The sequence below is a fragment of the Bufo bufo genome, chromosome 1, assembly GCF_905171765.1.
Source record: "Bufo bufo chromosome 1, aBufBuf1.1, whole genome shotgun sequence".
Taxonomy (NCBI): Eukaryota; Metazoa; Chordata; class Amphibia; order Anura; family Bufonidae; genus Bufo; species Bufo bufo.
This window is the reverse complement of record NC_053389.1, coordinates 419,245,768-419,259,450: the sequence shown is the minus strand read 5'-3', so window position 1 is coordinate 419,259,450 and position 13,683 is coordinate 419,245,768. Positions and strand designations below refer to the sequence as shown.

Sequence of the window (13,683 nt, the reverse complement as noted above, 5' to 3'; positions counted from 1 at the left end):
AGAACACTATGGGGGCATCTACTGAGGGCACAAAGAAGTGGTATTTTATACTGGCAAATTATGGGGGACACTGAGGGCATCTACTGGGGCACTATATAGAAGCATTTTATACTGGCATATTATGGGGGCACTATGGGAAAAGGGGGGAGAGGAGTAGTATGGGGGCATTGACTTGGGGGTATTTTATACTGGCACACAGTATGGGGGCACTATGGGGACATTAGCTCAACTGGGGGCATTAAAAGGGGGTATTTTTTGCACTGCCACGAATTATAAGGGGGCATTTTTCTACTGTCACATTATGAGAATTATTACTACTGGGGGCATTATGGTGGGCTTTATGACTACTGGGGGACTATGGGGAACATGATTACTAGTATGGGCACTATTATTACTTCTGGGGCACAATGGGAACATGTTGGTGGCCCTGTAGAAGCACTATTACTACCAGGTGTGCTCTGGCAGAGAATTATTACTATTGCTGACTTTGAGGAGCACTATTACTGTGGGTGCACTCTGGCACAGTATCAGCTTAGGGTACTTTCACACTTGCAGCAGGACGGATCCGACAGGCTGTTCACCATGTCGGATCCGTCCTTCCGCTATTTCGGCGTGCCGCCGCTCCGTCCCCATTGACCATAATGGGGACAGGGGCGGAGCTCCGGCGGTGCACGGCGAAAGCCGCCGGACTAGAAAGTCGGACATACAGGACTTTTTAGTCCGGCGGCTTTCGCCGTGCTGCGCCGGAGCTCCGCCCCCATCCCCATTATAGTCACGACTAGTATCCACTGGCCTGGGCGGGGCTAAGCTCCGTTCACTTAAATAGAGCTTAGCCCCACCCACGCTAGTTGATACTAGTTGTGACGTCAGTGGGCCGGCGGTAAACAGTGAGAAGGCCGCAGCGCTCCTGGAGCGCCGCTGCCTTCTCAAACAGCTGATCGGCGGGGGTCCCGGGTGTCGGACCCCCGCCGATCAGAAGCTGATGATCTATCCAGAGGTTAGATCATCAGTTAAAACAAAGTGCAGAACCCCTTTAATTAATTTTTTTTTTGGCCGGAGATAAAACCATAGCATGCTGCGGTTTTCTCTTTTGCCTGATCAGTCAAAAAGACTGAACTGAAGAAATCCTGATGCATAGTGAACGGATTGCTCTCCATTCAGAATGCATGGGGATATACCTGATCAGTTCTTTTCCGGTATTGAGCCCCTGTGACGGAACTCTATGGCGGAAATTGAAAAGAATAACGCTAGTGTGAAAGTAGCCTAAGGCAGCAGAAAGGCTAGGCGCACCCCTGCCCACATGGCCAGTGCCCATATATTGCAGACCCACTGTTTGAGGGTCCCAATATGGGCATGTTTGTGTGGGAGGTGCTCACGGAAAAGCCTGTAGTTGCAACTGTTAAGAGACTGTGCCACAAAACATCAGTGCCAAAGGACCACCAGCTCTGCCAGTCATGACTGGAGGGGATGAAGATGTGGACAGTAGAGGACAAGTATGTGGCCATTGGGATCAGCCACACGCACTGCCGCCTGGTAATAGGGGATAGCACGTACTGAGGCAGTGGAGGGGCTGTGCTGGAATGAGTGGGCCGCTCCTCCTCACACAGAGGGGAGGGAAGAAGCGCTGAGGGAAGAAAGACGGGCTGGCCGCTGATCCTGGCAACGGGACCGCTTTCTCCCAGCTCGTCGTGAAGAGTCAGGAGCCCACCGCCAGCTCACCTCTGCCCTGTCCGCTGCCCGGCTCAGCCATGCCCAGGAAAAGCATCGTGCAAGTCAGCGTGCAGAACGTGCAGAAGAGGCGCAGCCCCAACAAGCACTATGTGAGTGGCCTTTGTATGTGAGCCGGGGCTGACTGGCCAGCCTGGGGGGCGCTTACCTCAGGGTCCTGGGCTGGGAGTCATTGTCCTCAGGACCTCAGTCATTTCCTGGTGCACTTCTCTAGTGCATGGCACAGCAGATAGTGCTGCCACATGGAGGTCGAGGGCACTTGGCTTATACTGAGATTGCTATTGGGGGTCCTTTACTTCAGGGGTCCACTGCCTGTAAGTGATTGTTTTGAGATGTGATAGACTGTTTCCTATGTATACTGTACGCAGAATACATCTATAGGCGATGATGCAGTCAGTATGCGGCGGTTGCTTATTGGCAAGGACTTTTTTCAGTTGGGCGTGTTTGCCAATGTGCAACAGACTAATCCTCCTAATTGCAGCCTGGCGCTGGCTCTGACATGGCAGATGATGCTCCCAGAGGAGCTGACCGTATCTTTTCGAGCTGGATATAGCAATGAAATCTGTGCTGCAGGATATGAGATGGCGGACGCGGGATGGGTAGACCCAGGGAACATTGGGGTCACTGGGTTGGTAGTTGAGCTAGGTAAGTGGCTGCTTCTCCACAAAGGAGGTTTATTAGTGTTCTGCTGGGACCGACCCTAACCATATGATTTGTGGCGAAGCGCTCGCCCCTTCCACCAGCGTCACGCAGATCAATAATAGGGAAGACGTTTAGCAAGGATCCTCTGTCTTATTGACTGCTGGTTTACATACCGGTAAAGTGAAGCTCCATTTTAAGGGCTTATGCACATGGCCATGGCCCTACAACAAAAATTTAAATAAAACATGGCCTATTCTTGTCCGTTTTGCAGACAAAGATAGGACTTTTCTACATAAGTGAAAAAAAGAAAGTTTCCTGCCCTCGGCCGGGATCCATGTTTGGTAGATCTGCGATTTGCGGACCGCAAAAAGCCTACGGCCACGTGCCTGAGCCCTAAGGAGGAGCTCCATGTATACTGTGAGTCAGTATATGTGTGCCGGTTACCATGTAGTCTGTACAGATTAGAGCGTCTTCACACAGGGTGGAAAAATCTGCCAGAAAAAACCGCCACATAAAGACTTTCTACATGTTATCCTATGAAAAGTGTCGCTCCCTGCCCTGTGCTCCTCTGCAGGATAACATCGTGCCGCATACGTAATGATGGGTGGCCACTTTTCTCCATTCATTTCAGGGGGGCTGTAATCTGCACAGAAATCTGCATCAAAATTCTCAAAGAAATCCGTACCTTTTGTTAAAACCTGCACTCTCGTAATCGTTCCGCCCTTGATGTATTGTATGGGTCCATCATATAAAGTATTCTAATACAGAATGCTCCATATGGGGCACCCCGTTACCTGTAGACAATGCATGGCACAGCCAAGAAGACCTTGCATGCCCGTGTATCTGCCTGTACAATGACCGTAGAGTTTGGCTACATGGTGACGTGTGTCGCAGAAGTCGTACAACACATGTACTACTTGTCTGCCTGTCGTAAGTCCCTGACGAGTTGCACGCAGGTCTTCTATTAAAGTCAATGGATAAAAAGTGGTGTGCGACCTGCGACACAATCCAGCATGTCTGGATCTTTTGCGACTGGCGCGTTGCAGTCACGGCATGTTGCATTGTAACACCATAGGCAATCGTCACATGAAATGTTGCGGAGTAGCCGTACCCTTAGGGCTCATGCTCACGAACGTATTTTCTTTCTGCTTCCGTTCCGTTTTTTGGGCGGACCGTATGCGGAACTATTCACTTTAATGGGGCTGTAGAAAATACAGAAGTTACTCCGTGTGCATTCAGTTTCCGTTTGTCCGCATGGCCGTTCCGCAAAAAAGTTGCGCATGTCCTATTATTGACCGCAAATCACGGTCCGAGGCCCCATTCAAGTCAATAGGTCCTCTAAAAATACGGAACACACATGGAACACATCCGTATTTTGAGGATCCATACTGTAGAAATGCTATGCCAAGCCCATATTGCTCATGTGTTTGGTGATTAATAAGTTACTGTTTCCGATCCGCAAAAAATGGATCAAATACAGAAACCATACGGATATGTTTTGTGCAATAACGGAACGGAAGAGGACTTAAATGAGAGGAAAAAAAACCTCAGATACGGAACAACGGATTCGTAAAAAAAAAAACCGCAAAACAACAACGGTCGTGTGCATGAGCCCTTAGGAAAATCATCTTGTTTTCTACAGGGCTTTTATGTTCAGTCGGCGTTTCAAAGCCCGTCGCGTGTCCCCTGGCAGAGACTGCTGCGGTTTCTTTCGTGGGTTTTCACGTAGACCCGCTGTAAGTTTCGCTCCACTGAATAGAGCTAAACAGCGAGCAGGAGCTGCCACTTTGCAAGGCGTCTGAGCGGTAACAGTGCCAAGAATGGACCTGTGCATTTTTGGGCCGGTATTGAAAAGCGCGGCAAAAATCCCCGGCTGCATGATCCGGGGCGCGGCCTCTCTTTGAATCCGGTGGGGGGGGGTGAGGTGGGGGGGGCGGTTTCATTGAAGATTTGTTTTTGGCATCAAATCTGCGCCCAGAATCCTCCGTCTGAACATACCCTTACAAGGAGGCTGCATGGCTTCTCTTCTGGATTATTGGCATCATACCCATCGAAGGAGCAACATGATGTGAGAATTCTCTTCTCTGATACCATGAAGGCCAGCGTGAAGGTCTCCGTTCTTGCTGGTGTGCTTCTTCTGAGAATAGTTGTGTCTTGTGCCGTGACGGAGCTGTTAATACATGTTCTTATCTGGCAGGTATCATTTCCAGGTAGAAGGTGCCAGGAATTTGCCTTCAGGTCACTGATTGTAGTGATAGCAGTTACCTCTGAACTTTTGGAAGATGCTTTGGAATGTGAACAGTGCCCTCTGCTGGACAACTCCTGAACTAGATGAAGGCTAGGGCTAAACCGCCGCGTTATATAGCTGCAGAAGAATGCATTCAATAGTTAGTCGTGCTACAAAAAGTCGCAGTGTAGCCCAGGCCTAAAGGAGATATATGTTTTTTTTTTTTTTTAAATGCCACAATTAATACATTTACAAAAATATTGATGCCTTTGTTTACTAAAATAACATACAAATTGTGACCATAGAGCAGTATGAAGAGTAAAAAGATCACTTTTATTTCTGTATTTTGTAAGAAAACTCATGGCAGGGATGTAACAAGTAAACCTGAGGCCCCATAGTAGAGCTTCCTATAGCACTGTAGGACTGAGCAGTCATGTCTCAGATTGAGAACCTTTCTCGTTGACTTTAGGAAGCCACACCATAGATCACTTTGTCAGGATCCTGCAGACACGCTGGTCAAAGAACCAGGATTAAAGGGGTTTTGCCATCTCAGACAATGGGGGCATATCACTAGGGACCCGCATCACTAGTCACCTTTGGGACCCGCATCTACAATGAGAACAGAGTGGGGAAATGAACGGAGGGCACACTGCGCACGCGCAGCCGCCCTCCATTCATTTCTATGGGGCCGCCAAAAATAGCCGAGCGCTGGCTCGGCTATTTCCGTCTGCCCCATAGAAATGAACGGGAGCAGGGGCCGCGCGTGCGCGGTGCGCTCCCATTCACTTCTATGGGAGCAGCACTTGGTGGTGGATGGACCCCGGGAAATCCAGGGTCCTCCAGCCACAGCGCTCCCCGCCCCTCGTTGCAGGTGCGGGTTCCAGAGGTGGGACACGCTCCTATCAGACAATGGGGCCATCTCCTAGCGATATGCCCCATTGTATGTGATGAGAATACCCCTTTAAGGCTTGCTATTGAAGTGCTACAGTAGAAAGGCCTTCCTAACATGTCAAAGATGAAAGAGATCACTGCCCATCTGTATCTTTAATGCTCTCCATGTGTGGTGTCCGCTGATCACTTTGAGGCTTTTTATGTATATTGCAGATGTTCCTGAAGGGAACGGTTCTTCTCCTCCTGGCACTCACTTATCCTCATTTATCATTACCCATGTTTAAGCCTAGGTCTTAGTTAATACATACAGTGGAGGAAATAATTATTTGACCCCTCACTGATTTTGTAAGTTTGTCCAATGACAAAGAAATGAAAAGTCTCAGAACAGTATCATTTCAATGGTAGGTTTATTGTAACAGTGGCAGATAGCACATCAAAAGGAAAATCGAAAAAATAACTTTAAATAAAAGATAGCAACTGATTTGCATTTCATTGAGTGAAATAAGTATTTGAACCCCTACCAACCATTAAGAGTTCTGGCTCCCACAGAGTGGTTAGACACTTCTACTCAATTAGTCACCCTCATTAAGGACACCTGTCTTAACTAGTCACCTGTATAAAAGACACCTGTCCACAGAATCAATCAATCAAGCAGACTCCAAACTCTCCAACATGGGAAAGACCAAAGAGCTGTCCAAGGATGTCAGAGACAAAATTGTAGACCGTCACAAGGCTGGAATGGGCTACAAAACCATTAGCAAGAAGCTGGGAGAGAAGGTGACAACTGTTGGTGCGATTGTTCGAAAATGGAAGGAGCACAAAATGACCATCAATCGACCTCGCTCTGGGGCTCCACGCAAGATCTCACCTCGTGGGGTGTCAATGGTTCTGAGAAAGGTGAAAAAGCATCCTAGAACTACACGGGAGGAGTTAGTTAATGACCTCAAATTAGCAGGGACCACAGTCACCAAGAAAACCATTGGAAACACATTACACCGCAATGGATTAAAATCCTGCAGGGCTCGCAAGGTCCCCCTGCTCAGGAAGGCACATGTGCAGGCCCGTCTGAAGTTTGCCAATGAACACCTGAATGATTCAGAGAGTGACTGGGAGAAGGTGCTGTGGTCTGATGAGACCAAAATAGAGCTCTTTGGCATTAACTCAACTCGCTGTGTTTGGAGGAAGAAAAATGCTGCCTATGACCCCCAAAACACCGTCCCCACCGTCAAGCATGGGGGTGGAAACATTTTGCTTTGGGGGTGTTTTTCTGCTAAGGGCACAGGACAACTTATTCGCATAAACGGGAAAATGGACGGAGCCATGTATCGTGAAATCCTGAGCGACAACCTCCTTCCCTCTGCCAGGAAACTGAAAATGGGTCGTGGATGGGTGTTCCAGCACGACAATGACCCAAAAAATACAGCAAAGGCAACAAAGGAGTGGCTCAAGAAGAAGCACATTAAGGTCATGGAGTGGCCTAGTCAGTCTCCGGACCTTAATCCAATCGAAAACCTATGGAGGGAGCTCAAGCTCAGAGTTGCACAGAGACAGCCTCGAAACCTTAGGGATTTAGAGATGATCTGAAAAGAGGAGTGGACCAACATTCCTCCTAAAATGTGCGCAAACTTGGTCATCAATTACAAGAAACGTTTGACCTCTGTGCTTGCAAACAAGGGTTTTTCCACCAAGTATTAAGTCTTTTTTTGTTAGAGGGTTCAAATACTTATTTCACTCAATGAAATGCAAATCAGTTGCTATCTTTTATTTAAAGTTATTTTTTCGATTTTCCTTTTGATGTGCTATCTGCCACTGTTACAATAAACCTACCATTGAAATGATACTATTTTGAGACTTTTCATTTCTTTGTCATTGGACAAACTTACAAAATCAGTGAGGGGTCAAATAATTATTTCCTCCACTGTAGATACAATCTACACAAAGTTATACTACACAAAGATCACCCAAAGCTGCCATGTTGGTTGCACAGTACCCTGTCTAGTAGTGCTCTGTGTCAGATTCTACAACCGTGGACCACCTGAGCATGGTCAGAGCAGACATTAAAGGGCTTGTCTGAGATTTTGATTCTGATGGCTTATTCTCAGGATCCGTCTCCTGGCACCTCCACCAAACAGCTGCTTGAAGAGGTCTCAGTGCTCTGGGTAGTGCTGTGGCCCCTTCCTAGTGACGTCAAGTTCATTGGTCACGTGGCCGAGATGCAGCTCAGTCCCACTCAGGCCGAATGCACACTGCCGTGTTCCGCGGCCGAGAGCGGTCCGTGGTATGCCGGTCTGGATTCCTGTTGAGAGCAGGAGCGCACGGCGTCATTGGTTGCTATGACGCTGTGCGCTTCATGCCGCCGCTGCACTACAGTAATACACTCGTATAGTGTATAGTGCGGAACATGGCCGTGTGCCATTCGGCCTCAAGTAAATAGTCCTGGGTTGCAATTCCAAGCACAGCCACTGTACAATGGACGGCACTGTGCTTGGATAGCTGTGAACAGGCTGCAGCACTCACTGGAGCACCGCCGCCTCTTGATCGATGGAGATGCCGGTAGTTCAACCCTCAGCGATCAGACACTGATGACCTATCTTGAGCATAGGCCATCAATATCAAAATCTCAGACAACTCCTTCAAACAAGCAGGGAATGTGGGCAGATCTGAGAAAAGAAGCTAAATATGTTATAACACATATTACAGGTACAGTACAGAAACAAACTGGTGTGAATACAGAGTTACTCTGCTTTTTATGTGGGTTTTATCTAGGTGAACATTGCACTGGAGAACAGTGTCTTTTGCATTGATATAATTAAAGGGTTTTCCGGTTTCCTATACTTATGACCTGTCCTCAGCATAAGTCATCAATGTCAGATCAGTGGGGCCGTTTACAAGGCCCCTTTACATGGACCGACTGAGCAGGGAAATTTTGAGAACGAGACGTTGTTCCCTATAATTGCCTGGTTGTCAGTGGATGTGAAAGCTGTATGCACATGCAGCAATCGCCTTCATTGGATGGGGATGAGCGATCGCTACTGCAGACAGTTGTCCCCATTAGGGCTGCAGCTAACGATTATTTGAGTAATCGATTAGTTGTCGATAATTTCATCGATTAATCGGGAAAAAACACCAAAATGACAAAAAAAGGGGTTTATATGATTTTACTTGAAAAATTATGTTCAAAGGCCATATTAAAACAAATTGTGGATGCCACTGTTATGGGGGATCTGTGGATGGCGCTGTTATGGGTATCTGTGGATGACACTGTTATGGGGGGATCTGTGGATGGCACTGTTATGGGGAGGATCTGTGGATGGCACTGTTATGGGGGAGATCTGTGGATGGCACTGTTATGGGGGGGTCTGTGGATGGCACTGTTTTGGGGAGGGGGATCTGTGGATGGCACTGTTATGGGGGGATCTGTGGATGGCACTGTTATGGGGAGGATCTGTGGATGGCACTGTTATGGGGGAGATCTGTGGATGGCACTGTTATGGGGGGGTCTGTGGATGGCACTGTTTTGGGGAGGGGGATTTGTGGATGGCACTGTTATGGGGAGGGGGATCTGTGGATGGCACTGTTATGGTGGGGATCTTTGGATGGCACTGTTATGGGGAGGGGGATCTGTGGATGGCACTGTTTTGGGGAGGGGGATCTGTGGATGGCACTGTTATGGGGAGGGGGATCTGTGGATGGCACTGTTATGTTATGCAGGGATCAGCAACCTTCGACACTCCAGCTGCTATGAAACTACAACTCCCAGCATGCAAACATGCTCGGATGTTCTCGCAACTCCCAGTGAATGGTGCATTCGGGGAGTTGTAGTTTCAGAACATCTGGAGTGCCGGAGGTTGCTGATCCCTGTCCTAATGTGTAACTTCAGCTACAACTGACCAAACTCTTCTTATTCCTTCTGACCAGTGTGGGGAGAGGGGAGTAAGCCTCCGGCAGCAAGTTAGGGTACTTTCACGCTTGCGTTGTTGGATTCCGGCAGGCAGTTCCGTCGCCGGAACTGCCCGCCGGATCCGGAAATCCATATGCAAACGGATAGCATTTGTAAACGGATCCGTCTCACAAATGCATTGCAATACCAGATCCGTCTCTCTGGTGTCATCTGGAAAAACGAATCCGGTATTTTTTTTTTTCCACATATTTAAAGGTCTGCGCATGCGCAGACCGGAAAACCGGTTCAGTTTTTCCAGAACACTTGGTGTCGGATCCGGCATGTATGCATTTCAATGGAATATAATGCCGGATCCGGCATTCTGGCAAGTGTTCCGAAATTTTGGACGGATAAAATACCGTAAGAGTGACTGAACTGAAGACATCCTGATGCATCCTGTACGGATTGCTCTCCATTCAGAATGCATTAGCGTAAAAACGAAATAATTTTTCCCCCGGTATTGAGCCCCTGTGATGGAACTCAATACCGGAAAAGAAGAACGCTAGTGTGAAAGTACCCTTATCTGTCCTGAGGATTAAACAACAACATTGTGAGTGCTGAAATCCAACAGCCTTGATCCTTCTTTCTCCCGACATCTGTCCTCATGGGGAAAGTCCTGACACACCCATACACGTTAATAGGTTGGTTGGTCCTGGCAAAATTGGCGGGTTTGGCAACATTAATGTGAATGGCCAGCTTAGTTATGTGACCCATAACTTTTTTTTTTTTTAATTTTGCGATTTTAAATCTCATATAAGACCTATTGTAAAATTGTAGAGCCAGTACACTATTGCTAGTGGGTTTTAAGGGCGATTTGGGCTAGCAATGCGGAGTCAGAAAGCTGTCCTACAAGAGATATCCTGTCTGATCATATGTGACTCAGACGTGCAGGCTTTATGGCCAGAGCGGTGATTATAGAGCCAGACACTAAGCAGAGGTCATTAATATGAAGTCATTTCCCTTATCTTACATTTAAATTTTTGAAGGATTCTATAATGTACACTTCAAAGGCTTGTGTGGTTACAATTATATGATGAAAGAAACTTGGACACAGCGTTTTAAGGTCAGATAATTAAAGGGAGTCAGTACCTTGTAGGGCTAGCTTGGCTGAATGTAATGATAACTTTCACATAGTGATCTGTTGCTCCATTCTGGAGAAAAAGTACTTTTAATCCATATGCAAATTAGTGGTTAAGTGCACCGAGGGCAGGCACAAGCTACTCCTTTGCCAGCCCCTCTCTCTACTTCTTGAGTGACAGGACTAGATTCCTGCATAGTCATCTCACCTGGCCATGGAGACAGGTTCCCTTTAATCCTCAGGTCTACGCTGTTATTGGCATCTCTTAAATCAGGCTCATATTCATCTCCTTTATAGAAACCCAATTGCATTCTCATGCTTTTGGCAGTAGCTTGTGCCTGCCCTCCTATAAATTAATGTTCGACCCTTTAAATAGGCCTTGAGACATGACTCGGCTGTCTGCAGATGAGGTGCTGGGTTATTTAATATCCGAGTCAAGTCTCAAGGCCTATTTAAAGGGTCACATCTGCCTTACATCTGGTGGCATTAGAGGCAGAGCTTGTAAATAACTTATTTGCATCCCCTTCTTCCCAGAATTCCAGAGGAGCATGTATGGCGTATAAGTCTCCTCATGCCGATTGAGGCGCTTTCTCCCTAAGGAGAGATAGTATCCTGTCTCCCTTGAGACACTTTCTTGTTATCTTGAGAAATGACCAAATGAGACCTTTAAACTGAATATTCTGCAGCCCCTACATAACCTGTACTAGACATTGGCTGTTACATGGCTATTAATGAATGTGAATGAACCCAGGATAATGACCCTTTGCTGTCAACCCCCAGTTGGTGACACAGCCTCAGTGGGAACACCTTTTTTGGGAAACAGTATGGGTATCCTACACATAGCACAGATTGAAAAGGGGGGACCATGTAGGACCTTATGTACCACTGAAATTTACATGCAATAGCACCCCATTTTCTGGAGGAAGGGGTGCTTTAGGGATGGAGTTTTGTTTAAATCATGTAATTCACTAGCCCTCTTAATCTAAATCAGTGGTGCCCAACCATTTCTCGTCTGAGGGCCGCACTAGACATGGTATAAATTTCGTGGGCCGGAACCAGGTATCTTTGCCAGAAAGAAATGCAAACACTGTGAGGGGGCACGTGTGAGCATTACTATTGTGAAGGGGCAAATATCTGGGCATTTTTTCTGTGAAGGGGCACATGTGGGCATTACCCCTGTGATGGGGGAACATCTGGGCATTACCTCTGTGAAGGGGGAACATCCAGCGTTACTTTTAGTTTTTCTGCTCGGGTAACTGAGCAGCACAACATAAATAAATAGTGATGGTGAGTATTTATGTGGGGGACCATTACTGATCTGAATAACAGCAGACAATTATAGCCAAGTGATAAAGTCTAGTCCAATATGGCAAATCTTCCCTGTACTTTATCACTTGGCACTCCACACTGCACCACATACATCACACACCACACTGGTTAAGGTCATGATCAGGAGAATGGAGCGGTATGAGGGAAATGTAAGGTTTATGGATGCTGTTAGATTTAATGAAGCCATAACACAGAATGTTGTTGGAGCGGGAATGTGTTACTTAGGTCCATTATAGGGTTATTAATATTTAAAGGAGCATGGATGCTGCGGTGGGTGGAAGGAGACACTGTAACCTGGTAACTTGGGCGTCCTCAGCTGCTCTGCTTGCTTCCAGGATTTTATCTCAGCCTGGGGTGGCATTATCTTCCTTTTTCAGGTCACAGCACGTTTTGCTGAGCACCAAACTGGGCCTTGGTTGGCATCGCGCCCGTCACTCCTTGCTGCAGCCACCCCCGGGAGCCGGCCCCCCCTCCTTCCAGCTCCCACCGGCTTCCCCTCCTATAGGACATGTATCTCTCCAGCACCTGCCCAAAATAACCTATAACAAAGCTTCTTGCTGTGAGGAGCTTTGCTATTGGTTATTTCAAGCACAGGCAGCATCGCTGCGCTGCCCGTGTCGTTCACAGCGCTCACTGCGCTGATGAATGTGAGGGAAAAGTCTAAGGTGTACCGGTACGCCTTAGACTTTTTACAGGGAGTAAAATTGCAACCTCTTCTGCACGGGCCGCATGACACAGCTTCGCGGGCCGGATGTGGCCCGCGGGCTGTAGGTTGGGCATCACTGATCTAAATTAATAAGACTAAAACTAGAAATAAAAGTGAGCAGGAGTTGTCTTCTCTGTTGGGGAGTCTGTTCCAGGATCATGCAGGAAATTGCTGGAAACAGTCTTGTAGAAATTCTGCTGAGACCATGGGTTAATCTTCTACCGGTCTCTTCCATCTTTGGATGGTGGCCGACAGAGGGTGTGGGACTGAAAGATGTTCTTGTCCTACTGCGCACAGAAAAGAGGGAGGAGGCTACTGCTCCAGCTGCTGGTCTTAGACTTATTTCACACCAGCGATATGGAATGAGTTAAGCCAGGGCTCGACAAATCCCAGGCGCCAGGTCGCCATGGCGACTAGGAATTTAGTCCTGGCGCTTGGGTATTTGTCAGCCCGTTTTCAAAGGTGCCCATGCGATGGGTGCGGAGCTGCCGTTCTGTCCGGAGCCAGCACCGAATTGAAACAGCTCGGTCACAGCACACAATAGCAGAGACGCTGGCAGCAGGGAGGGGAGGGGCTCGGGAGGAGTGTAATCTGATCCTAGAGTGGAAGCTGCTTCTGCCAGCCCCTCCCCTCCCCGCCCACCAACCAATCAGAGCTGAGGCAATGCAAGGACTAGCAGCTCTGAGTCACTGACACAAGTACAGGGAGAAGAAAGAATCGAATGAGTCACAGGTTAAAAGAATCTAAAGATCTGACTCATTCGATTCTTTGAGTTAAAAGAACCGTCAGTCAGACTCTAGAACAGTTTACACTGAGACTGTGCTGATGCTTTTGCAGCAGTGATAAGATTAAGTGACAGGACACAGAGTTTAGATTACAGTTTGAATTAACCCTTTAGGATCAAATTGGCTTCTCAAGGAGATCTATATGTTAAAGGCATCCCTTCTTCTGTCTCATTCAGTAGCTATAGAACTAAGGGTACTTTCACACTTGCGGCAGGATGGATCTGGCAGGCTGTTCACCCTGTCGGATCCGTCCTTCCGCTGTTTCGCCGGACCGCCGCTCTGTCCCCATTGACTATAACGGGGGTGGAGCTCCTGCGCAGCACGGCAGTGCATGGTGAAAGGCCGCCGGACTAAAAG

The 13,683-nt window shown here is 47.7% G+C and overlaps 1 protein-coding gene across 1 annotated transcript in view; it reads left to right on the top strand.

Annotated features, from left to right (window-relative positions):
• Window positions 1-1,593: 1,593 nt before the first annotated feature.
• Window positions 1,594-13,683, top strand: part of SH3PXD2B (SH3 and PX domains 2B) — a 171,296-nt gene continuing 159,206 nt past the window's right edge. The window contains exon 1 of the mRNA XM_040406366.1: window positions 1,594-1,820. Coding sequence (XP_040262300.1) covers window positions 1,749-1,820 — 72 coding nt within the window. The 5' untranslated portion in view covers window positions 1,594-1,748. The remainder of the gene's footprint in view (window positions 1,821-13,683) is intronic.